Below are 27280 nucleotides of genomic sequence, written 5' to 3'. Positions count from 1 at the left end.
GCAACAACAAGGTGATTCAACTAAGGATAGCATCCTGGAAGAGCTGTGAGACCTCAGTTCTTGCTTAACTTGAGCAGAGCATATGGCAGATGTGATTACCTCCACAACTTGTGGTACATAAGCATAAAACCACATAACCCTCATCTCTGAAACTACAGCTGCTGACAGTTGTATTAAAAGTTCTCACTTGTTATAATAATATTTATGGTCTGTCCTGGAGCCCAGTTTGGTCATACTGAAATCAAATTAAAAAAAACAGCCTCCAAAGCTGCAGTACAAAAATGAAACCTGATCTGAATTTGTAACAAGCATCTCTATGCCAATTATGTCTGAGAACTTTCTAAACTCCATGATGTCTCATAACCTCTAGTCTTTAGATTCTAATTTGAAAGTAAAACCTAGCAAAGCAAAATGCTAGTTTCCTTCTGAATATATAACTTAAATTCAACAATACAGATATAACATATAAGTTACAGAAATGAATGCATTCCTCTCACAACGCAGAGGGAGACTGAAGGTTCAGTCTCTACAAAAGTCTTAACCAAAAATAAGGCAGCGTTACATACAGCAAAACTAAAATAAAAGTTTCCCCAATGTGCTCTTAACAATTCCAAACAAAAAACAGTTCTCTGCTTCAACCATCTAAACATTTACCATCTGTTCTTAAAACAGCTTTCTGCAAAATTTTCAGGTCTCTCTTTCCATTTATTAACCATTCTCCAGTATTTCTGAAACACTCCTCCATCTCTCCCCTACATTTTTGGCTACACATTCCATTTCTTAATACTTTTAACAGCCGCTTTTATAACAGTCTCTCAGAAGGATTAACAGCACAGTACAAACATTGTGAAGTCAGCAGAACAAAGGGAACAGAGAACTAAGACTGACTGAGATACACTGTTCTAAGTAAGTTTACTCAGTTTAACTTGCTTTTCCTTTCTGGCAAATGTTTTCAACCAACACTTGCTTCATCTCTTCCCCCTTCAATTTACCCTTGAATTTTCTGCACAAGTCAAAAGTATTTTACCTCAGATACCATATCTACTCTTAGGTTTAGTCTGCTCTTGACCTAAAAAGAGAAAAGATGACAGAAATACAAGCCACAAATATACACTAACCTGGTGACCTTGCCTGATCGACACATAGTTTTTCTGCTGACAGTTTCGCCAAACGATTGTTTCCTTTGTGATGACAAAGCCATTAATAACTTATGGCCCCTCTCAGGCACGGCAGGAACATCTCTGCACTTCTCCCCGTTTTGTGTATTATAAGGTCAGAAGTGACTGCAATAGCTGCTGTATGTTCAACACACAAAAGGAAAAGAAACCCTGCCCCAAGTGCTTGTGCATCTGCGCTGTGGCCAAAAGTGACGCCTAGGCAATGACTTGTTTCCTTTGTTACTTCCCGTTTCCCCCAGTGTTAGTGGGCAGCACTATCTTTGTCAGATTTCCCAACTTCCCGGAGAGGTTATAAATCCAACCCTGCATACTTCAAGCCTCTGTCAGACATCAAGCCAGAAAGCAGAGAGAATTTTCTAGTGCTCACTTGCTTCCTACTCACCTTCCAATCAACTATTTTCCCATGGAAGAATAAGAAAGTAGTCCTTTTTTCTTACTGTGTACTCAGGCTCCTACCAGCAGAGGCACAGTTCAGAAATGCTGCCTGTGCTTCTGAAAAACCAGTGCTTCAGGTACTCATATTGCACCACAGAACTAAGATAAGTATTTCATCTCTGTATTCTCCCCAATAGCTGGAGCTTGTCCTTCCCTCTTCAATCCAAGAAATTAAAAATAGCCATTTTGAAAGATTACACAGCTTTAAAGAAAGTCTTGCCTGTACATCTGATGCTACACAAACCACAAAAGGCAATAAAATTAAAATTCAAGAGGTTTACCATGCAAGGGCAACAGTTCTACAGGACAAGTATCACCAACAGATGATGAAGAAATGCTATTGTTTTACACTTATTTTCATCTGGACCTCTTAAAAGGATTCAAGTGTTTCACTGACTTTGTCTCGAATCAAACAATACCTCAGGCTAGAAAGTTCAAATAAGAGAAAAACAACTACCAAGTTTCAGAATGATAGACAAAAATCTACATACATAAATATGCCAAGTAAAGCATACTTCATGTATTTTTGGAGAAATGGACACAAATCTGTGCTCCAAAATATAAGGAAGATGTTTCTATATAACACCTTTTCTTTTTGATCAAAGCACAAAAGATATCGGCCATGGCTGTACCAGCTAGAAAAGCAATTCTCAGTCTTCTCCACAGGGCACCCATTTGCATTCCTTCCATAGTCATGCTGCTTTTTAGCTAAAAGGATCAGCATATCAACAAAAAAATCCCAATGCTCTTTAATAAGAATTAACATCCAGTTGTGTCAGTGGCTTAATTAACAGATTTTTCACACAGAAAAGATGTAAAGAGGGCTACATCTCAGCAGTTTAGGAGTTAAATTCACTTGCTTTATGTGCTACAGTATCAGTTAGCAATTTAGACTCAGTGTTAACACACAATCCTTTAAAGCAATCTTTCCTCCCCCAATTCTCTGCTATCTACGCATACTCTTCTAACTCTACATTAACATCTCTGCAACCTTTATCTCCACTTCAGTAAAAAAGCTGTGATCAAAATGACAGCGTTTGAGTATATAACACTGGGAAAAAAAATAATCAGTTCCTCATTCCCTTTTCTGGTCTGACACACCTAAGTCTTGGTTTTCCCCTCCAAACTCCCTTAGTACCATGCTCTTTGGCCCTGACAGTCGTATTTTAATTATGCCTCATTTATCCAACATGTTCCTGAAGCACTGCTTTTCCACTCTAACCTTTCTGATGCTGTGTTCTCCCTTTCTTCACTTAAGCGCTCAAATACAGAATTTTTCATTTCAAATTCCAAGATCCCCTTTTGATTTTTCTGGTGATTTCCAACACTATTAAGATGGTCACAGAGCTAGAACAGAAGCCATTTCACACATGCACACACACAAGCTGATGTTCCAATGAGGAACAACAAAAACAAAAAACCACCACAAATTTTAGATGTTTCATGGTTCTGGAAGAATGAAAATTCAGCATAACTTTCTAGACCAAACATTTATCAGAAGGGTTGTGCTTCAAAATTGCAAATAAAAAGTCTGAAGAGACATAAAATCTTTAGGGATTTCATTAACATGTCTGTCAGGGCAGTGAAAAAGCATTAAATACATCCTCCTTCACAACACAAAATTCTGTCTTGTAAGGAACTCTGGTATATAGTTTGTTTTCAGACCTCTAACTTTCATTAGTCCCCACAAAAATCAGTGGTGAGAAGCAGCCTAGCACCAAGCTAGCCTAGGGAGAATTTCACTCAAAAGGAGTTACTTCATTTCTTTAATATTATGAGATTTCACTCAGATAGCCTGAAAAGGAAGAACTAAAGCATCAGGAACCAGCATTTGGATTTCATTCCAGCAGGGCCACTGTCTGCAGAAGTCAGCCAATCATCTCTGCCATTGTTCGGGAACAGGTCTTGCTCCCAGCGACAAGCAATCCTACTTTAGGTAACAGAAAACAAGAGCAGTAAAATACACGTCTAGCACTATGCTGTCCTTACCAGTATAAATTCACTGGTCTAGCTGAAGGGTTTGGCTGTCTCTGCAGCAAGAGCTTCCTCTTGCTGACCAATTTACAGGAAACTGCAAGAATGGACTGTATAAATAAAAGCAGTGCAAGAAAAGCACAGTAACAGGCAAGGCAGAAAAATTGCAAAGAAAAAAAAAGTAGCACAAAACCCACCTTCCTTCAGCTGCAGCAAGCAGTCAGCTCAATAGTCAAGTTCCACTCAGAATAATGTAAGAGTTCATACATTATATATTTCCACAAAAGCCTACAGTATAGTAAGGCATTAAAAAAGGCCACAGTCTGTTAAGTTTTATTGACTTTAATAAGCTTGAATCAGGAGTAGATTACTATGAGTTTCATTATTTTATTAATTCTACCAAACTAGTTTACTCTCAAGTTTCTAGATCACAGTGGAAACAAATCCACTATACTGAGAGATAACATATTTGTCAACTATAAACTCCACACCTGCAGATTGTAAAAGAGCAAGTGTGAATTACTTGCCTGAATCCTTCCTCTGCTAGATAAGGCAGTCCTGTGAAAACATGAGTAATTGAGAGTATTATTTACTTCTGCTGGATGACCTGTAGAATTATAATTAAGAAAAAGAAATATATCAGCAACAAAGGGGAAAAGTGAGGCCAAAACTTCCAAAAAAACTTCTTTCAATGCCAAAAGTCAGCTATGATTCCCTCATTCAGCTTACTTAGGAAGAGCTGAAGCTTTAGTATTATTTTTACTTATATATATTTTTAAAGGTAGCTGAAGCCTTGATAATATATATTAAATCTAAAATTGAGAGATACTTCAGATCAAAAAGTTTCTACGTTTCTATTTATACCCCACTGCTCTTACACTCCAAATATGTACACACAGATTGTTGGAGCTCACACTGGTCTGCAATAAATAAGCCATGCTTCACAGAAAGAGTGCATAAATTTTAAAACAAAGCTGTAACTTTCCTTGGTTGTTTCACCAAACAGCTTGGCACAAGTCCTGGAAGATGATACACTGACTTTGATTTTGGGATATGGTTAATGTCATATATTGCTGAAAGGTCTGCAGACCAAAGTACAGGCACAAAGTATCTGCAAAGTATGCACAGTTTGCAAAAAACAAATTAGACTGTGTGGCTGGAAGAGAAGAACCTTTTGCAAACACTGAAATATAAGAACTTTATCATTTAACAGATTCTCTTACATCAGCTAGCCTTGAAAAATAACCTAAGACTTCATACTGTTGTAAACAGGGATTGAAATAAGATCAGTACATCTATCATTGCATAATTTTTTATGTTGGCAATTTTATTATGAGTAGCTTTTCAAGTCAAGAGATTTCTATTGAATCAAAAGGCCCCTCAAAACTGTATAGAAGCGAGTTAACTGGGTGTCAAGTCTATGCCAGTCAGACCATACCAGTAACACTTGATATAAGTAGCAATTAAAACGACAGGCAAGATCTTAAATGTTTTTGCTGCTTATCATGTTTCTTTAAAATAAATTCAAAGACACATTACCAAGCTTAGACTTCTATTTTTGTTTACTATTCAAACCAGATGGACAGGGTCTTTATTCTTTTTAGCTGTTGCCTATGTACAAAGTCCTTGTAAAAAAGACTGTAAATGCAGCTATGGTTATGATTGACTGATACCTTTCATCAGTGCTCATAGAACAATTTGAACTAGACCATAGTAAAAAAAAAACATTAAAAAAAAAAACCAAACAAAAATCACGTAACCATGCAGAAGTACGATTGCCAAAGTCCTATTCCTGCAGACAGTTGTAATGCTGACAGCTGCAAAGGGAGTTTCCCCAAATACACATAGACACTTCAAGGGGGAGTTTCCCCAAATGATTTATTTCCTTGGCAGAAGTTTTCAATTCTAAGATATTACTGTTGAAACAATTTTACTGCTAGGCTGGTTTGTGATGAACTGCATACAATTCTATCACTAATGTATTCCTAATTGATAATTTAGGAAGCACTGCTGGACTACAACATATTTTCCACTTCGGTTTCAAAACACCTTTAAGCATTTAAGCTGGAAGACCATTGAACTTCAGTAAAAGCAACAACTAAAGGGTTTTAGAAATTTACAAGAGGGAACCAAATATCTGTTACCATTTATAAAGTGTATGTGATATGTACGTTTAACCAGCAGGTGTCTTGCCATGTAAAGTTAAGTTTCTTCTTAGGAAATATTTTCTTCTGTTTTCTTAGAATTTTACTTACACCAATTTAAAGAACATTAAGAGTCCAAGGGGAAAAAAGGAGAAAGGTGAAAACCCACCTTAGAGGCCTATACTTCTGTTCACCATTTTCTACCATTTCTGACAGTAAAGCATTTTTGCAAGACATACAACATCCATCTGCTCATTTAACACTGTGCTTGTACAAGACTAACAAAATTTAGGTCCAAGACTACTATTTCCAGTTAAAGAGAATATTTCACGTTGAGCGTATATGCAAGTCAACAGAAAAATTACTGAGTATAAGCAATTCTAAAACATTCCTGCAGCAGGATATTAAAAGCAACCAAACCACATGAAGCTTATAAAGAAAGTCCTTCTGAATATCTACCAGCAAAAAACTGCAATGAGTAAACTTATAAACTTCATTGCTGACCCCAATAAAAGAAGCAATTGATTTAATACTAAAGAAATTCAGCAAGCCCTGGTTTAGAGGAAGCATTTAGTCATGTCAGCCCTTCCAGCCTGCATGTTCCCCTCTCCTTCTGGTGGGCTGCAGTGACCTGTTATTTAAGAAAATACACCTCTACAGGCAAACGGCTACAGTACAGCCAGCACCAAAAAGGAAACTCAACTGTTGTCAGATCCTGGGAAAACAAAATGAGACAACCATTTCCTATTTTTATTTTGCTTGTAAAGAGACTATGTGATACACTTTAAAGACAAAGTATAAATGCTAAGACTCACTCTATAGTGCTGTACAACACAGTAGATGGTATGTTTTAAGTAATGATGCAGTGAAAAGTCTTGGAGTTTGTTCTTCTCATGCTTGGAAACTCTGACTAGGAAGCAGAATCTCAAAATAAGCTAATAACCATGTAAGTGTAACTTACAGAACTAGAAGGTCCAACTAGCCTGTATTGCTAACGCTAAACCTTCAACAGCTTTGAAGCTCCTTGTGCTCAAAACCTCACGCAAGCAAGTAGGTGTACCAGAAACAAGTTTTCTTTATTCTGATTCCACTGACTGCTCCCTCTTAAATCACTATATGAACTTCTCTCAAGGACATTGTAAATCGTAAGTATTCCTTATGACTTACCTCCTCCACGCAAAACACTAAATCAAGGGACTGAAACAGGCAGAGGCATGGATTACAATAGCCAGGATTTAAGGCTACCATATATTTCATCACTTAGGTAGATACTTTTCTGTTTGTTTGGGTTTTTTTAACATACACTGGGGAAAGAAGAATCTCTGCAAGCTCATGCTTACCTTCTACAAAAGCTGAATTTAATTGTAAACACCAGATGTTACATAGTTGAGATTTTAGGTCAACATCTTAAAATTAAAACAAATGGACACTGCAAGGCTGCGCCAGAAAGACAGCAGTAAACAACCAATCTTAATTTGTAGGACATAAGAGGGAACAGTCATTTCATATCACTTAACACTAAAAATATATAATCACATGCAATGAGCTGCTTCTACAAGACAAATTGGACAATGCCGTTTTATACTATCATTTCTTTTATGGAAATCGCTACTTGCTTCAGAAGTATGACCAAAAGGACAAAATTTATTCCCCCTTAAAATCTTGTTTAAATGAATTCCAACAGCAAGGATTAGACCGATATTGACCTATGCCTCCGAAGCAGTAGAGTTGCATTCAAAAGTGAGTTCATGCAGGTCTACTTTCAAGACATTCATATGCAATACTTCATAAGACATGAACAACAACATTCTTATTTTACAACACAGATCAGTTTGCCTAATCAAATATATTACTGGCACAGTGCTAACAAGGTTTGCAGAAAGGTTTCACAATAGCTACAAAAAAAGCACATCATATAATAAAAGTAATGAACACCTGATGGTAAGACAGGTCCAAGGCAAGGAGCTAAAATACAAGTTCTAGATTCTTACTTTCCATCTGATCTTGACGTCACTTAACACTTCTTATCAAATCAACTCCTTTTCTAACCTGCCTTGAAAGTCAGGACAGATACTTTATAAAAGCCCTTACAAGGGTTAACTCATTCACACTGGGACAAAGACTCCAGAAAACTCAAGATAATGCAAATGGATTTACTAGTACTGCACACGTAAATCAAGACCCTTCCTAGAGTGGTGATCATTAATATTTCAGAGGAGGAAAAGAAAACAAAAAAGGAAAATGCTGTAATGCATCTAGCTTAATGCACAGCAATTGAGAAACTGGGAATACAGAAATCCATCTCAGATTCCAAGATCTCAGTCTCTGGCACTTCAAAATGACACCGGTAAGCTCCTGGGCTGCACATTTGTAGGCTGGAAAAGTATTTCATATGTTTGCCCAGTTCTTACACTCTTCTGTAACATGCCTTAGGTCTCACTCTATACGTACAGCTATTCCTATTGTGCCATCAAGTGATTGACAAAAAAAAAAAAAAGTGCCTGTAAACTGGAACATTCACTTTAAAAGATATTTCCATTTCCTTCCCACCAACTCTTCTTTTTTAGATTAAGATGTAAGGACTTATTCCATCTGAAGTTTTAATCTAGCAGAATCCTGGGATTTTTTACATAGACTCTACAGCCCAGTTAGATTATCCCCTCCCCCCCCCTCCCCCCCCCTTTAATGTAAAGATGCTTCTTGGCATGATATTAACCTACACTATCATACAGAACTTGCTTCTTTCTGAGCCCTTTCTTAAACATCTAATAGCTTTATCTATCCTTTCCATTCTTATGGTTGCATCAAAGCTGCTCCAAAGAACATCTGGCTGACTCCTGGCCTCACTGGCTTTTCACCTCCAAAACTTTATTTATAGTGTGTAATAAATAAAAGTAATACATATACATCTATATATATATGAAACCACATATGTATACAGTTCTTAAAGAAATTGTGCGTTATAAACGCCAGCAACCCTTCTAATGATCTTAGCAAGATGAGCTACAAAGAATACATTGCCTCAGTGCACCGCTCTCTCTTGTGAGGCTTCTTTGAAAAGCTCTTTCAAAACAGTGCAGCCAGACTCTTTACAGAGATGAACTGGTTATGATAAAAGTGCACTCTTCCTTATGACCTCCAAAAATCTTACATTTTGTGCACTGCCTAGAACTAATAGTCATTATGTCCAAGGAGTCCATATACCATTCTTTCATTTCCAAGTTCTGGTCCTCCACAGAATTCATATGGAACACGTAAAACTTCCAGCAGAAGCTTTTACAATATTTACAGATTATCTTCCTGCTATACACATCCTAGATATTCTTAAGGCATTCTAAATACGAGACACTTACTGTACACAATGAAGAACCGAAGCTGGATTTCACTTGCACAAAGGAAATTTAGGGATTTGGGTCAATGGGATTTGCCCTATTTCAACCTAAGTAATCAAACCTGACATCTTCACAGAGTAAATAGAACAAGTTTGCACAGACCTAAATCAAATGACAGATCATACATATCACAGATGCATTGATTCAGCTGTGTGTTACTCTCATCACAAAATAAAAGGTCTACAGAAGCTGCATTAAGGAAGAAAGTCCTGTTTCTGCACGCTTTTAAAATACTTAATGGCATTTGTAACATTTTATACAGTATTTGAAACCACATGGACTGACACATTTAATATCCTCCAAAAAACTTTATTTATTTAATATCTCAAAGTGTAGACACACATTACCAACACACATTTATATCTACAGCCATAAAAAGAACTCTCAGCTTTACAGGTAAACTAGAAAGTATAATAAGTGCATTACACTGGCCAAAAAGTCTCCCCTTCTTCCAGAAAATAATCAGTCTTTCATGCATTCTAGTCATTTATTGCTAACTTGTAAGCCACGATTTTAATGAAATACATTTCCCAGGTTATAACAGAGTTTATTTTCCATTTATGTGAATTTCTGTATGTCTCCAGTAGATCAAAACCTAACAGTCCCAATGCTTCCAACTAAAATTATGCCATTACATACTTGAAAAATTGTCTACTAATTTTATAAAATATTTCTAAATTTAGTATCGTCACAGGTTAGCAAGGATTTTGATATAATCACAAAAGCACGTACAGTTTATACAATAAACCAATGGAGATATCCTGCTTAATCTATCAGTAGTGTTTTTGCTCCAAAGAAACACTTTTAAAAAAGGAAAATTACAAGAAGCAGTTTGACTACTCAACAAAGGTCTTTTCATACCCAAGAAACAAAAGCATCGTTATGGTTATTAAAGGCACATCCTGGAAAATAGTTTGGTTTAGGTAAAACTGCAGACTCTTTCCACCTCCTGTTATTCAGGTTATATTCCACCTATATCTGTCCATGTTTACATACATACATGCATTACATATGTAGCATAATATGTGGGTGTATATAAATAAAGTCTATTCTTTTGTTAAAGGAACCACCTTTAACAAAAAGGGGCATAATACTAGTTTTGATTAACAGTGCTAGTCTTGCATTTATGGCTATTTTGTTTTTCTTAGAAGAACCATAACAGATGGTGGTTAGATTATTCCAGCTACAACATGGTGCCAATTTTTTCTAACTTTACAAACAAGTACATCCATTTTTATTTGCACCTAAGAAAGAGTATTAAGATACTAGAGAAGTAGTTGTTCCTCTTCCAAAGATCTCATGTAGATTCTTTCCACAAGAAAAAAAGAAAAGTAGCAAAAGCATTAACTTACAGATTCAATAATCTTCACTTGACCTATTTTTAAAAAGAATAGGTCGAATTGTTCACAAGACGTAATAAAATTTGTTTACCTTTTAAGTCCAGATAAGACATTCATAATTGTAGTAACTGTTAGTAAAACCTTTTCTTGGTTTTCTTTTGAAATGGGCATCAGGGAAGTAACAAAATCATTGTGCTTCATTTCCATTGCTCCAGTGCCACTTCCTCTCCTGTGCAGTCTACCAGAGAAGCAGCAGCTGGCACGGCACAATCAAAAATAGCAAGTGCAAGGACTGCAATAGTTACAATTTAACTGAATGTGAAAAAATAAGCCTTAATTCAGAAAGGATAGAGAGAATACTAGAAAGCATTAAGACTGAAGCATACGCAATTGGTCTTGAAAGAGTTCTTGCTATGTACTATATACCTTGAAATCTTAAAGCTCAAATTTTTGCTCATTTGGAATGCCACATATATTTTCTTTGTAATTTTTCATTCTACTTTGCTGGAGATGCAACTGATCGGTTAGAAATCACAAGGAATCTATTCTCCAAGGCTCACTATCCTTTTTGGTATTTTGGCTGTTCTACAGTATGCTGCTGTCAATCCTTTTCACTCCCTAGTACAAGATTCCTCTTCTTTTTCTAGGTGATGTTGCTGAAATATGCAACATAAAACCATCAGACCTTAGGACACCAATAGCAATATAGTTTATCTCCTTCTCAGCACGGGATTATTAGGAACACATGAGATTTTCATGTGGACTCATGTCTGACTACCAAGCCAAGTTCATATTTGGTCTTTACCTGCGAGCTGCTCAAAAACCTGGAAAACCAACAACAAGAAACTAAAAAAAAGGAAAGGAACACTGGCCATCACCACTACTACAACTGATAAAGACTTCATGGGAGACAGAGCTTTCTCACAACTTTTGTTTCCATAAGAAAGTAAGAATTACACTTCACAGTTCCCCATTCATTTACCAGGTGACTTTCTTCCACACTTCTCAACTGAAACAGACCAGCAAATGCATTTAGAGCAAAATCCTGCCAGACCACTAGACCATGCACTTTCCATCATCTCCTTTTCAGGCTACAAAAAGGACAGGGAATGAGTAACACATGGCCAAATTACTCAGTATGTTGACTAGCAAGATAGAAATGGCATAGGGATAGAAGCGACAATTAATTGGAAGCACTCGCCTAATTAACTTGCTTCTTGCTATCTGAAATGTAAGGGATCACTCCAGGAAGGAAGGGAATTGTATAAAGTTGCTAAATGAAAAGTTTCAAGCAAAAATACTTCTAATTGCCACATTTTATCGCAAAGACACTGCTGCAAATCCTTTCTGCTTGGCTTTCAATAAAAAAGCCCATCAATCAAGCACCACATTCCTTGGAGCAAGATCTCCAACTCTGGAACAAGAGACCTAGCTCCCAGTTCAATAGCTCAGCAGTAAGCTTCCTACTATTAAGTAATTATTAAGTAGCATGGTATTGTTGCAGCCCATTAGATCAGAGGTTAGTACATCTTTATTAACTAACAGATTTGTCACTAATCTCTTGCCACCTGCCAATCCAATTTTGCTGGGGAGCTGAATCCCACAGTGTAAGCACACAGGTGGCATCGCAAGCACTGTGACACCCTTCTCTTCCACTAAGATATCCTCCTACCCCCAGCAGTCCTCTCAATCCTCTAGGACCAATAAGCCAAGCCCTGGCCATCTCTGCTAAGCAGCAATGCTGCCAGCCAGCAAGGAGAAGAAACACAACTGCTCTCCACTGAGGGAGTAGGGATGCCATGCAGCTGTGGAGAAACAGTCTGGCAGCAGAAGCACAGCAGGCATAGTGCCAATATCACAGATAAGTTTTTGGACTTGATCACTTTGATATCATCTAGGACTGTGTACATTTGGAAATATGGTATTCCACCTTATCAGCATTGTTTCCATCCTTATTAGAAAGGTTATCTGCACCTCTCAAAGCAAAAGATGTGAGATTCAGCAAATTCACACATTCCTCTCATAATGCTTCAATTTGCCTCTTCAGACACTCAGATCAGTGGTTTCCTGGACTACAACCATCTTCACAACAGCTGTGATATTTGCCCAGGGACAGAAATTAGGGCCAGGGGGAGGGGGGCAATGTGCAAGAGGGAAATGACTCACTGAGGCTTTGAGTTCAGAGGGAAAAAAGAATTCCACTGTGAGTTCTTCCCGTAACAGCTTCCCACAAACACAATAATTTCCTTTAAGTAGCTAGAGAACAGCTATCTAACTCTGTTCTCCTAATTTAAACATGAAAAGTACATTTAAAATATTCTGCTTTCCCTTCCAAGTTCCTCTCCCTCCCCCACTGCACAGTCATACATCAAGTATTTACCTAGCATAATCCCAGCAGTCTGCCATACATAACTTACTCCTAAGAGTAGCCACACAAGCTTCTTCGTGGTGGGACTGGAATAAATTTGGGCCAGACTGTGCATCATCTTATTATTTGTTCAAGTTCTCCTACACATAGGACCAAATTCTGTTGTATAGAATCCCTTAGTATTCTTCAAGGTAGTTTTCTACCTCCGGCTCTTCAGTGGGACAAGAACTACTAATCTTATAGCAAGACTTGTGTGCCCCTGCTGCAATGGGTATTTTGTCTTCTCAGAAAACCCCTTCTGGTTAGCATTCCATTGAGTATATTCACCTCTTTACAGCCCTAATACAAGCCTCCAGCTAGAAATCAAAGGTAAGTACTCTCTCCTAGACACCAAACAACAAAGACTGCACAGGATTGATTGTGCTCCCACAGGTGGCATGCTCACTTTGACAGCAGAAAGCATATTTCTCCACACAACACCAGAAGTCTGTATACACAAATCCCACTCCACAACATACCTATCTGGCGTGATAACAGATTCTGATTAACTGGCTGAAAAATTACAGTGGAAAGCTTGAATGTTTAAGCCTGACTGATTAAAGGCAATTAACAGCTGCAGATGGTCAGCAGCTGTGCAAGTCAGGTCACTCTTTTGCTCAAACAGAGCCTCACTTTGGTTAGTCATGTTTATAGATCAATTTTGAATTAACTAATTATAAGTCTTTCATCTGTCAATAGGACCTGTAGGCTCATAGTCCAGGTTCCTTGGTGCTAAATTTCTTTCTACGTCATTATCAGGACACAGAGCAGAAAAAATGCTAATCCTTCCAGGAATACAGGCAAGTACAAAAGCTATGAAAAAAGACAACTTGCTCTTACACATGCCTATGTATCTGAAGTGTACAGTTTTATTAATATAAGGAAATACCAGAAGCTGACTTCTGTATATAGCCTTGGTCAAAACAGTGCAATTGCTAGATTTGTATAAAAGGTTTAAGAGCGAATATAATGAAGGAACAATGTTCAGTAACAACCTATGCCATTTCTGCAATAAGATCATACCACAGTGCTCTGACATAAGAGATGTTCTCACTTGAGAAAGCAACTGTATTGCAATTGTAATACATTGAACTCAGTCTCTCCAGAGTTCCAGCCTGGTCTACGAGAAACAAACAATTATGTGGCATGTTGTAATAGAATTACTGTTAAGCAACATCAAGGTAATGATTTACTCTTTTTAGTAGCGTTGTCACAAGATTAGAGACTAATAATTTAAGCCTCTGCTGCTTGGTTGCAGGAACTAGCTCTCAAGGTTAAGTACATTCTGGTTTGAATGCCAACTTCAGCCCTTAGACGCATGCAAGCAACTTCTGCTGAAATCAAGGGGAACTAGGTAGACTTTGAGATGAAGTTTGTAGGGATGTGGCATTTAAACCAAAACTTTTTAATTTATAGAAGAATTTTAACACATTTTACAAATACACCAATAGAGAGATTGTCCCTCACTCGTGTCAAAATGTTAGTAAGTACAGTAAGTCTTGTAAAAAAAATTAAGAGAGCTAATAAAACATGAGATGGACTATTTCAAAGATATTTTAACTTGGAATAATATTTACATGCAGATATTGAAAGGAAATCACAGACCAAATACAGAGTCTACTTCTACAGGTTCAACAGGATATAACCCCCAAAATCATAGTTCATAACACTTTTTAACTCAAAATGAGTTTTTTCCTCCCACCTCAACAGACTACCATTTATTTAATAGGAAAATATGCAAATACTCACAAAAATTACTGTTTCCAGAATGATGATTAATGTCTATACTACAGTAGCTGAAGTTAAAAATAGAACGGCGAAACAAAGCTTCCTACCAAACCACTTTGGGGTTTTTTTTGTCTTACAAGCCATATTTCACCAGACAAGACCGATGTATCCACAACATTATCTACTTCCGCCTCTCTTCTTCCTTTTTTGTTACTAAGCAGTTATTACACTAAAAAATAAAAATGTGTAACACATGCTTTTAACACTTTACTAGAATCCGTTTCAGGATCTGAGATACTGCCCTGAAGTGCTGCATAAATAAAGTCATCTCAGTGACTGATTGCAGCAGAGTGAAGCTCTCCTGGTGAGCAGGAAGCTTATTTGTCTGGAGAACTGAGCATGAAAGTGGAAACTGATGTGCTAAGTAAGATTCCCTCCTCTAAGGGTTCTTGGTTTTTATTTTACATATCTTTAAATGAAAAATTCAGTGCTAATACAAGATGAAGCTGGAGTTAAAGTCATCTCAATTTAAGAACACTTAGAATTTAAGTCTTGTTTGTGTTTAAGGATTAGTTATTAAATTGCACAGCACAGGTTCATGGTTCATCTAAATAGGAAGACTGCCAGCTAAACTAGACCTGACCTTATTTCCATCTGTTAAAGCAGAATAACATCAGAAGATGCAGTTCAGCTGGCAGTTCCAGGCTGGCTAACCTGAACAACAAAAAAGTGCATTTCTCCTTAGGAAAAATGGAGTTCAGGTCACTGAAGCCCAGTCTAAATTCACACTCTTATCCTAATAGAGAGAAAACCCACACATCCAGACTACATTTCCATCACCCAGTATGCTGTATTTTGGGTGGTTTTTTTACCAAAGTAGTACTAAACCTAGGAATCCTAAATCTTCCTAACTCCTTTTACTACTCTGTCTCCTCTTGTTTATTTGGATATGCTTCAAACTCTGGAGAAATCCTTTGCTTGTAGTCATGTCTGTTACGCGTAAATCACCTTTCATGATGAGTCTTGCAGCACACATCATCTCTCTCTCTTTAGTCAACACTTAGACAAAGATCTCTGAGGTAGCAACAGTTCCAGGCATGCACACTGGTGCCATTGGATTCTCCCAGCCTCTTCCTTCCAAGTACCCCCAGAAGCAAGACTGAGGAATATCATTCAAACTCCACAATGCAGGGGGTTTTTTCTACAGCAAGTTGGAACTAATCACTTAACTGGAAGTTGATAACCAGTATTAAGCCAGGACGCTGGAAACATAAAATTAGCTGTAAAACAGGAGTTGAACTGTAACATAAGACACTAAGAGCCAGTGGTAAGAACTGGGTCCTTTAGTAAACTTCTGGCCTATATATAGCTCCTCCTCCTCTGCTCGGGTGTTAGCAGCCGCTGTCCAGAAGCACTGGTCGGTCAGTGTGGGGGTTTCTTTTTTTAAACTCACTGAAACTACACCAAAACTAATACAGTGCCTGAATTCTAGCATCACTGCAGTATCGCTCCATACATGCAAAAAGCATATTGCACTATTGCTGCACAGCAGAGTCAAAAATAATTGGCAAGAGAAATAGTTGATCCACCTCCAGTCTTCCTGTAACTCCATCAATTTTGACAAAGAAAGGAGAAAACAAAAAAATCCATCTCTACCTGAAGACTGAGGCCACAGGCTGTTACCACTCCCATAGGTATGCTGAATGGTAAAAAGACAGCAATACAATTATTGGATAGGGGGAACAGGGGCAGAGAAGGTGAACAAACACAAGAAAGCTGAACACACTAAGGAAAGAACGACTACACCCTGACATAGTGAGTCTCAATCCACATGACAACAAGACAGCTGCTCCAGTCTGTGAAACTGTTATCTCCTTTACCGGGAAAAAATTGTGCTTTATCTATACAGAAACTCCTAAATTAATTCAGACTCTGAGAACTGAAATAATTCAATGACATGTGAACTCTGCAAAAGTGTCCAGAGACCCAGAAAGGCATCCTTATTATTATATTTTATATATATAAAAGAATTATTATTAGTTATCATATTTCAGTAGTACTGAATGCTGGCAACTACTAAATTTGAGTCTTGCTTCTTTTGATGCTCCAGCTACTACACCAAGAGATTTTAGTTTCTGGGGTTTTCAAACTGCATATTATCCTTTCAATTACCAGAAAGGCTTAAAATATACAGTACAGGCCCCCTGAAAGAAAGTGAATAAATGTTTGCTTAAAATATATAGAATTCCCTCTTCTTTGGGACCTCATTCACAACCTTTGCATATTTGTACTGTGTTCCTAACAAAAAAACCCCAACCAAACAACCCCACAACCTTAAGTTTCAGGTGTTTCGTGCTCACAGAAAGAATTAAACATTACTCGGCATGACCACCAGATTTCTTAAAGAATTATTAAGGCTGTTACCTCGCTCAGTTGTTGCTCCCATATGAGTTCTGATGGAAATGCCATTTTAATATTTTGAGGAAACCATCGGGAATGGAAGATTTCCTGTCTGAAGAGCCCTTACAGGTGAGCTCATAATTAAAGGCATAAATCCAAGTTTCTCCTAGTACTCTCATTTATGGCAAAGCTGAAGGGATAACGAAATAAAAGCCTTGGTTAAATACATTCAATAACTTTCCTGTTTGGGGGTTGTATTATATTCCCTGCACTGAAACAATCAAGAACATCAATGAAGTGTTCTACAGCGATACATGCAAGTCCTTTGTGCATGCATGTGTCAGGAGGAGATGATATTGTACATGTAAACAAAGTTTACTTGCAATCTCTACTACATCAAGCAACAACAATCATAATCTGTTTATGTGGACCACTCTACAGTTTTTGTAAAGTGATCTCAAATATGTGTACAGAAATTAAGTTGTCTAAATGTTCCTTCGGAGAGTGAAAGCCATTTCCATGCTTTAAAAGTCTCTGTAGGCACTTAATCCGCTCAGAATTATCAGGAATTACCAGTCATCCCCAAGTGCTCACACACTACAATATACAGCACCACTGCCTACATAGAGTCAGATATACTATGAAGAACAGAACCCAGAATTCCCATCTTCTTGTCCTGACATATCCAAGGAAATACTTTACAATGACAGAAACAAAGCTCATATTTTTGTAAGTTACTGTAGAGCAGCTGCATTTAACTATGGAAAAAGTGTTTACCTGCTAAAAATGTACCGATACAAAGCTAGCTTGAATTGGGAAGTTTCTTCTTTGACAAATTAACACTAGAAGAGCAACATAGGGAGGTGGAGAATTAAAGACATATGAATTCCCTGAAGACAGAACAGAGCTAATGATTCAAATGTACCTACTATTCCATTAGGACAGAAGCCATCCTGATCATACATTATTACTGAGGTACAGTTTGTCAGTCAATGTTGTAACAGTGTAAATAAAATAAAAATTCAGAAAGCTTTAACCACTTTAACCATAACCAGTTGAGCAGTGAGAATTTTCAAACAAAGAGGACAAAACCAGCAGTTCCCTAGCCTTCTTAGAGTTTTATCTGTGGCCTTTCTGGACAGGTAAGACTGTAAGAAAGCAACAGTCTGTTTTCCCTACCTCTAGGCAACCACAGACAGGCAGATCAATCCAGCAACAAGATTCAGTAAGCAGCTATTCTTGAACTTAGCTGATATGAAATAAGCAGGGCTTTGGCTGTTTAGCTCAGTTCTTTACAAATCTTTTAGGAGACAGATCCAGAATGTCCACTTTCCACGAAGCTAAGATTTGTCAGAACTACTTTAGAGAGAGCCCTAATTCAGGGATACCTGAATTAGTCTGGTTAAACCAACCCATGACTGTGGCAGGAAGATGCAACAGCATCCTTAAAACTGGCATGCAAGATAGTATCTTTTTGGCTCCTAAGAACAAAGTTTGCAGGAGCTGAAGACTTAAATGTTGCCAAGGTCTGATTTCTGTATGATTGTAATTTCTTCTCCACACTGTACATCATCTTCAAGTATCTTTCTGCCAAAGATACTCAGATACGTGTAACCACTGCAATAACACCACCCTGGAAGAGATAAGAACTTGGTCATTACTGGAAATGGGCTGGCATGCAAGTAAAATAAATAACTTCAGTTACCCTGGTATGCTGGGATAGGGAGAAAACATTTAGGTTTGTTTCCATAGGAAGTCATATCTCTGCATTCTCCCCTAACTATTGCCCTGTTTAAAATCCATCCCTTACTTCGGGAAAAATAGTTTTCAGATTCCTGCATGAATTAAATGAAACATGGACTCTTCAACCCCCTTTCTTTTTAACAAAGAAATAAGAAATTCAGCATAGGAGTTTATGGAGAAGAGGCAAGATTGAAAAAATTCTAACAGGTCTTGGAAAAATAGTGCGGAAACAACATATTCCTCTTAGAAAGCACGGTGTACTGATAATTCTGTAATATGTTCTGGCCTAGTCCTCTGTCTTAAGCAAGCAATCTAATGATACATATGCTTCTAATATACAGCATGATAAGTAATTCCTGAAAGTTTGCAATGATACCTAGTGTGATTACACTGATCAAAAACCTCAGTGCCTTCAATTCTTTCCTCAGCGCATCACAAAAGGCATAACTTGTCTAAACTTCCTAGCATAAGATGAATAGAAGAGGTGTTGATTAACAGGAGTTAGCAACAGTTCAGAAATATTAGTGGAATAGAGTGTGATATATGTGATAATAGTATAAAAATGCACATTCTATTTAGTATCATATTTAGGGAAATGTATTGTGTCTCTCAGATTACCTCTGAGGCTGCCTTAAAACCCTCTGATTTCCCGACTCCTAGCTCCATTCCAGACACTGTTTTTTCCACTACAGTAAACGTTCAAAAGGAGATGTGAAGCAATGCCATGAGGAAATGCCTTTATGAAATAAGTTTACTGTAAAAAAAGACCAGAAGAATGCTTAGCTACGCAAGAGAGGAGCAGCCATCTAGGAGGTTATTTTCTCTCTTCCCTCAGAAATCCCCATCAGAAGACAAAACACATCACGGAAGAATCATCGTATCAATCAATACCTTCATATTTAAACAAAACCAATTTACTTTGGAAATCCCCTAGTAACTGTTCTAAGTTCTCACCATTGTTTACAGACCTATCCATCAATTTTGCTGAGAGTTTGACCTTGTATGAACCTTCCTGCAAGGTCCAATAGAAGTAGTAAGCCAAGATCCTGGCCCTACAGCGATACAAACTATCAGTTTTACAATTAATAGGGTTACTTACATCTGTAAATACTTTTGAAATCAGGGCTTAAGCCAGCAACAATTAATTGACACAATATTTGCAGGGCTACACATTCCAAACAACTTATGAAACTGCTGGATAGTCTGATGAAAGCATAAGTTACCCATTGTCTAACATGTCAAACAGACTGGAAGATATACCAACAGCAAGTCAATGTCATCAAGTTAAAACACTTGATATTAGTCTATTACTGCAATCTTGCCATATTGTAATGCATAACAATAAAGGTACAATCAACCTAAGGACTACCAGGCAAAGAGCAAACAATGTAACCACAAGGGTTAGAGTGTTAAAAGCACTTTTCCTACAGGTAAAATGACATATACATACATGCCTTTCGGTCATCCATGTTTGTGTTTTAGTGTTGTAAGGAATAAGTTGTTAGTTTTTAATGCATTTTCATTTCTACTTTGTATTCATTACCAAAGTGGCTGTCATGTTTGGTTTTCTATCAAAGGAGACTACTCCATGTCTACCTAAGTAAGAAATTCTAGAAGACTCTTCACACCCCCAGTCTTGGGTTTGGGTTTTTGGGATGCCTTTTTTTTTTTTTTTTTTTTTTTGTGGTGGTGGTGTTAGGGTAACTAAGCTTTCTAACAAAATTAGACTGGAACTCTGGTCTTAGAAGTACAGGGAGTTCATCTGCCTGCAGGAGCTTGCAGAATCACAGTCAGTTTATCAGACTGGCCTCAAACACAGGAACTCTTACTCAGACAGCCCTGCCTGAGATGCCTGCAGGAATTTATCTTGGTGTACTCATTCTTACTGGTTTGAAAACTTTAAACCTTTTTCAGAACAGGCATCTCTATTTCCCTCCTTTATAAACTTAAGGCTCTTTATTTTTTAGATGTTGTAGCATCAAGTTTGTCACGCTTTGCAGAGAAGTTTATGGAGAACTGGGAGACTTTAAAACAAAAGAATTACAAACAGGAAACAGCATTTAACCCACCACTAAGCTGACCCAGAACTGACTCCTCAGTTACAGAATATTGGCAAGGGGTATATCTATTAATCAGCTCTCTTGCAACAGAAAGATGGCTCCAAAATACAGTAACAGGAAGGGAAAGAAACATGTTATGCCTAAAAGAAAAACAGCAAGTTAATTCCACTTTTGTCTGTAGCATGAAAGAAGTATGTGAATGAAATAAACTGCAGAGGCTCCAGCTCTACAATTTCCTATACAATCAAAAATAAACAGAGGCGATGTATAATTACTCAGATCTGAATTTGTTTCACAACCCCTAAGACATTAACACTAAGAGCAGGGTGAAAGTGGAAATTCACTTTTCACAGCATGAAACACACCAATTTAGTGCAACTAATTTCACACGGGAAAGCAAAATCCTGTCTGTGCCTCGGCAAGCCAGAGCGCATACACCAGCTGGAGAGGCTCTCTGGCATCCGCTGGGCAACGTTACTTCTTCTTCTGTAATGATGAAGTTAGACAAGGCACAAGGTTCAGTCCCACTACTGTTCTTTGCTGGCATCATCAAGACCCAGAAACCGAGGTATTATCAGACAGAAGGGTAGGAGGGGAAACATTTATCCACCTTCTCAATTCATTCTGGATAGCAGTATCTTAAAGTTGCTACCAGTTTGCACCGGTCCCTTGTGGGGAAAAAAGCTGACAAATTAAACAAACACGTGCCAGGTGTCCTTGCTTTCTAGCGATACAAGCAGCGCAGCACATCGCCTGCACAGAGCCTGCACCTGTAGATGCACAGGAACTTCAAACGCAGAAGTAACAGCCTGACCCAAGTAATTATGAGGGAGCTCCGGAGACTGAAGGGATATGAAGAAGATAGTAATAATGAAGCAAATACTGTCAAAAATGCCTTTGCGCTCTATACTTCATCTCTAAAAAGTTTTGCCTCAACCTTTAACATGTATTTATGTTCTCGCTGGAAATGCTAGGCAACTACTCCTGACCTCGCAACTCAACACTAAACCCAAGGCTCGGTGTAAGCAGGGAAACAGCGCAGTTCTTCCACCCTTTCCTTCCCGGAGGGAAGCACCTACACTGCTGCTCTTTCCCCTGAAGAGCCTTTCCCCCTCTCAGGGGCGGGCGGGCTCCCACTGCCCAGCTGTCTCTGTCCCACGTTCCACCTGCAAGCGACCAAAGCGGCACCGAACCGAAGGTGCCAGCCCCTGGGACTGGGAAACACGAGGCGCCTTCCCACCACTTCCCTCGGCGGCGGGCACGGCACCATCCCCACCGCCGCGCCATGGGTCACCTGCGATCCCACCGACACGCAGCTGCGGAAGGACACGGACCGAACCCAGGGAAACTTCCAGAAGTCCTTCATGAGGGAAACCGGCCTCCCCCCAGCACCCCCACGCCAGGCGGCAGCTCCCGGGGCCGCCGGCGGGCTGTCCCGCCAGGCTCCCGCTGACTCACCTCGGCAGTCTCCCGGCGCCCCGCGGCACCGCGCTGAGCCGGCGAGAAAGGGGACGCGGATGCGCGTGACGCCCCTTCCCGCCACCCCCGCCACGGGCGCCCCGCGCGGGTCCGTGAGGGGGGAAGGGGGCGCGGGGGGAAGGGCGCGCGGGGGGCAGCGGGCGGCTCGCGGGAACGCCTCCGCCTCCCGGTGCCGCCGGGAGGGCTCCGTGCGGAGCGGCGCTTACCTCAACCGCCCGGCCCGTACCGGCCCGGCCCGGCCCGGCTCGGCTCAGCTCCGCGGGCGGCAGCCGCCGCGCCCGCCACTCATCCCCGCTCCGCAGCCGACAGCGCGCCCAGCGCCCGCCCCTTCCTTCACCTGCCGGCACGGGCCCGCCCCACCGGTGGGAGCTGCCGGCGGCACAGCCGCGCCGCGCTGCTCCGGCCTGCCGCGGGGCGGAGGCCGCCAGGGGAGAGGTGGGCGGGCGCTGGGCTGGGCTGGGCTGGGCTGGGCTGGGCAGCGCCGTGCCGGAGCAGCGGGCGCCGATGCCACAAGGGCTGCCGTGCCCCGGGCCGGTAGGGGCGGGTGTTGTCTGGCATCGGTCTGACACGGGCCCCTACCTGGAAGACACCGGGGGAAGGGAGAAAGCGGCTTGTAACGTACCTGCAGATGGTGACGAGCCTTTGCCAGAATCCTGTGTCCATCGGGAAGCGGGTGGAGGCGCCGCTGGGGGGGGCGGCCATGGCCCCTCGGGCCCGGGGAGGGCACGGCGGGCGGTGGCAGCCTGGCCGTGAGGGCGCCGGCCGGCTCTCCGGGCCGCTGGGGGCCGCCGTGCCCTGGTACCGGTGCCAGCGGCGCTGCAGGGCGGGCCCGGGGCCGGCAGAGCCCGGGGTCCCCGCACCGTGCTGGCTGCAGGCTGGCTGGCACGCTGGCGCTGGGTCGTCCCTGCACTCGACTCCCATTCCATCCAGCTTTTCCCCATATCCACGGTAGCTAGACCCCATCACTCTGAGGTTTACCTGTACCCCCAAGAGATGTTACATAGTTGGAAAGGTATTTTTAAGTGCTCTAAAAGGTGACTTCTAAAATTTGGCAAGATGAAGTTCACCTCATTCTCACATGTTAATTGTTAAAATCATAAATTAGTATTTTGGATTCTCTTGGGCTTTTCTTTGTTTCTCCATTTGCCTTTTATTACTTCCCAGATTTATTTTTCTAAGTAAAAAAAATGTATTTTTTTCTTTAAATAAGATGAACAGAAAAGTGAAAAATCAAACCAACATTTAAAAATATCCCAAAGCATGATATTAAAAAATACCAAAAAGTTATTTAAATAATGCTCAGCAACTTAGAATGCATTTTTTTGTCTTGTAAAAATTACGGACAAAGTAGTATTACTACTGTAAGAGTACTGGTATGAGAGGTAGTGGTCAGTTTTAACTCCATTTACTTTTATTACAAGAACGTAACTGAAAATGAGCACTTAATAAAGCAATTTTCCTCGAACACTGATCTTTGCATAATTCTCTAGGTTTATTTGAATACAAACCAGCAGATTCCTTTGGTGATTATTCAGTTAATACGTTAGGTTTTAAAGACTTTAACCTTTACAATGGTATTACAGTAGTTTCTGGTGTCAGAAAATAAGGTGGTGTGATGCATCCTGTGAATGCCATTAATTAGTATATTTCTTTGTCATTCACAGGAATCTGCAGTATGAAGCAGGAAAGAGAATCCCTCTTCTGAATACAGTAGCGTACTTGGTCTGTGCAATGAAGCCCTGTGTTTTAAGTAAACGGACACTACCAAAAGCTGGTTAGGAAATGGGGTTTAAGGGTGATCCTTGACTGATGCATAATATAAATGCAGCACTGTTAACATCTACTGTTGGATTTGAAGGAGTCTCTACATGAAGAAAAAGATCATTTCTGAGTACAAGGGAGTAATTGCACTGGCAGGGCCTAAGGAAAATGAAATTTCATACACTTTCCCACAGCATGTATCTCAGTTGCAGCCAGCAGCAGCCTTTACCCTGGCCTTAGCTCTCTGTTGCACAGGCTGCCAGCTGTGTATAACTATGGGCAGGCTGTGTAACACAATTAAGTCCCACATGAAGACCACAAAAAGGAAAGCTGTATGTAGCACTTCTACTGATTCCAGTGCAAGTTCTGTGTCAGAACATCCTGACTTTGTTGGTGGAAATTACAGCATTTATTTTCCTGCCTGACTAAACCCAGAACTTTCAGTCTCCAGAGAAGACAGATTAGTGCATTGACAGCATTGAGCTGAGGCAGGTTTGGGGAACCTTCATTTTGTTGGCTGAATATGCCCTGTGACTGCATTTTATAGGGTACAGCCCATGATTAAAATTTGTGTGTGTTATTACTGGATAGCAGAGCATTAACCTGTGTGGTCTGCCAAATGTTCTGGAAAGGCATATTTGGTCCTGTTTGGTCCTGCTCCATATTGGAAAATGTTCCCCGCCCCCAAACTGAAGGCTAAACTGACACGTCTTTATACAAACTCTATTACAGGGTAACAGGCCCTTCTCCATCTCTCTTCCCAGTTGAGTTTTCCTTTTGTACAAGCTAAGCTTTCCGCATGACCTAAATTGCATGCAGTGTTCCAGCTGAAAGGACTCAAACGCTTATTCTTCCTGAAAACACTGTCCCCAGTACCTTTTAGGATCACACTCATGTAATGCCAGGAAAACATATTTATTTTATGAGCTTGCTCTTAAGTTTTCTCAAACTGATGAACTCGTTACTTGTATATAAAGCTTTTGCCTGCTTACAACTGTATTATATACAATTGAACTTACATTATTCTAGTCATTGAAGCCATCCAGTTATTTTGAATTGCAATAATCTGTAGCAAGGAAACATCCCAACTTCATTTCATCAGTAAATACAACATTACCTTAACCTAAAAAGTCCATGCTCTTAGCAAAGAGAATGGTCAGACTAGTCTGGCGTTGTCTACTTTAGGGGAAAAAAAAATCAATTTTATCCCATTTACCTCTACATGCTTAATTTTTTTTCTCTTCAAATTTGCATATCAGTTTGAAGGGATATAGCTGCGATGTTGCTTTCACCTCCATTCTTATTCAACACAGAATTTGCATAAGCCTCATTATGAAAAACAGTATGTGATTTTTAGCTGGACTAGGTTCCCAAAGTAACAGACTTATGAAAATATTTATTTGTGATTTCATTAGTTGGCTTACCCAGAATTCTGAGAAAGATGCTATCCTTCACTGCATTGCATCCCTGCTTCCTCTTTCCCAGTTCTCTTTTTTTTTCTCTTTTTTTAATGTGCTTGCCAACCCTTGGTCTATTTGCTATAATTTTCTTCACATGTCTAATTTAGCTTGACTTTTGGCAAGTCTCATTTCCTGGGCTTGAGGCACGGTTTACATTTGCTGATCACTCTGTCCTTCTGTTTCCTGCAGAATCTCTGCGTATACCAGATTTCCCACTTGTGATGGCTCGCTACACACTTTGAGCTCTAGCTGCTCTGTAAAAGTTTCTTTCCTTGCTTTTTATGCACTCACGTGGCACAGAAGTTGAAAAGAGCCCAGTGTAAACTGTCTGCACCAAACCAAGCATCATCCAAAATGCTAACCTGGGTAGGGGTAAAAGTGGAGTGGGAGGGTTGCTTGGTTTTTTGTTTTGTTGGAACTCTATCAATTACCTTGTAAAACCTATGCTAAAACATACTCACTCGCAAGGAAATAGAAACATTTGTGTCAAATTTCAGGTACTTGTATTCTGCTGGAAAAGTATTAGAGAATTCTGTAACTACAAAAATAAAGACGTGCCAGATTAAAAGCTGGTACTGTGATACTAACAAGATTCCAGCTACGGGATTCAGGACCGGATCACCTATTTAAATATGCAACACACCTAATGCTTTAAATATGTTCAGGTATTTCTCAATCTATTGTTCTACTCCAGAATCATGGCCAGTGTTGATTTTCCTTCCTGCTGTTTCTTTTAGTTGCTGTCCCAACCTGGGAATGCAGACTGAAAGCACAAATCTGGCTCCAGAGGCACTATCACAAGGGGCCCTAATGGGGCCTCTCAGCAGCAGTGCGGTACTTACAAATAATAGTATTCACTTTGAGAGGTACAAGGATTCTGATTGTTCTCCCCAAAAGGCACACATTAAAATGACAATATATTTCGGTACAAAGAGGGTACTTTGTTAGCAATGCCAGAGAAACATAAAAAAATTTTAAATTCCAAAGAGAAAAAGATCTAAAAGAGAGCAAATGTTTTCATTAGTGATATTCTCCGTTGTGTTTATAGGACTTTTACCAAACCTTTGGTAAAAATAAAACCTCTGTTTTGGCTTTTTTTTTTGTTGGGTTGTTGTTTGGCATTTTTTTAATGCTGACAAATACTGCAATTAATTTGTTACATAACATATTCCAGAGCCCAAGTGTATCCCTGTGGAGACAGAACAATTCATTATGGATGGAGGAAGCAGGCCAGAAAAAGCAAGGCTTCGTGAAGGCGTTTTGCCCACTTCTGTCACGCTTTCGGCTGAAGCTTTAAGGAAATAAACTCACTAATACTTCTCCAACATATTTGGCTGACAGCTAGTACATGTCTCTTTGTCTTCAATATTACAGTCTTGCTGATGCACAGGACAAGAGGAAATCTCACTGCTGTCATTACTGTCTCTGACAACACAGATCATTCCCTTTCTTTTTTGCTGCATTGCATTTGCAATCAAGTTGTATCGTTCCTCTCTACAGAAAACAACCATCTTTTCTGCCTGGTTTCCAGTGCGTTTGTGTTGAAGCAGTTATATTTTGGCATCTACATTACTGAGTTCTGTCGTGGGAGACACAGGGTTGTCCTTTCAGCTAACATGTTTTGCAGTTGCATGAAATATCTAGGAAGAACATGAAAAGTATTTGAAAAATAGGGATTCATAAAAATTCTAAGCAAGAAATCTGTCACCTACCAGGTCTTTGGAGGAAATAACCACACTGGATAGCTGGGATTTTCAGCCTGCATGATTATTTATTGAG

General features: G+C 39.7%; 1 protein-coding gene across 6 annotated transcripts in view; it reads right to left on the bottom strand.

The window, feature by feature from the left end:
• SH3BP2 (SH3 domain binding protein 2) overlaps window positions 1–27280 on the bottom strand; it is a 92860-nt gene that overhangs the window by 17240 nt on the left and 48340 nt on the right. The window contains exon 1 of one of the 6 annotated variants that reach the window (XM_080410635.1): window positions 22507–22699. The exons of 2 other annotated variants lie outside the window; for them this stretch is intronic. Coding sequence is in view for 1 of the 4 variants with exons in the window: in XM_080410631.1 (XP_080266757.1) it covers window positions 1119–1201 (83 nt within the window). In the remaining 3 variants the exon portion in view is untranslated. Of the gene's footprint in view, window positions 1–1118; window positions 2281–22259; window positions 22413–22486; window positions 22700–27280 lie in introns of those variants that run through there. 3 more of the 6 variants (XM_080410634.1, XM_080410636.1, XM_080410631.1) reach the window with 3 other exon arrangements.

This window comes from Falco punctatus, assembly GCF_963210335.1.
Source record: "Falco punctatus genome assembly, chromosome: 1".
NCBI lineage: Eukaryota > Metazoa > Chordata > Aves > Falconiformes > Falconidae > Falco > Falco punctatus.
This window is presented reverse-complemented; position numbering and strand designations above follow the sequence as displayed.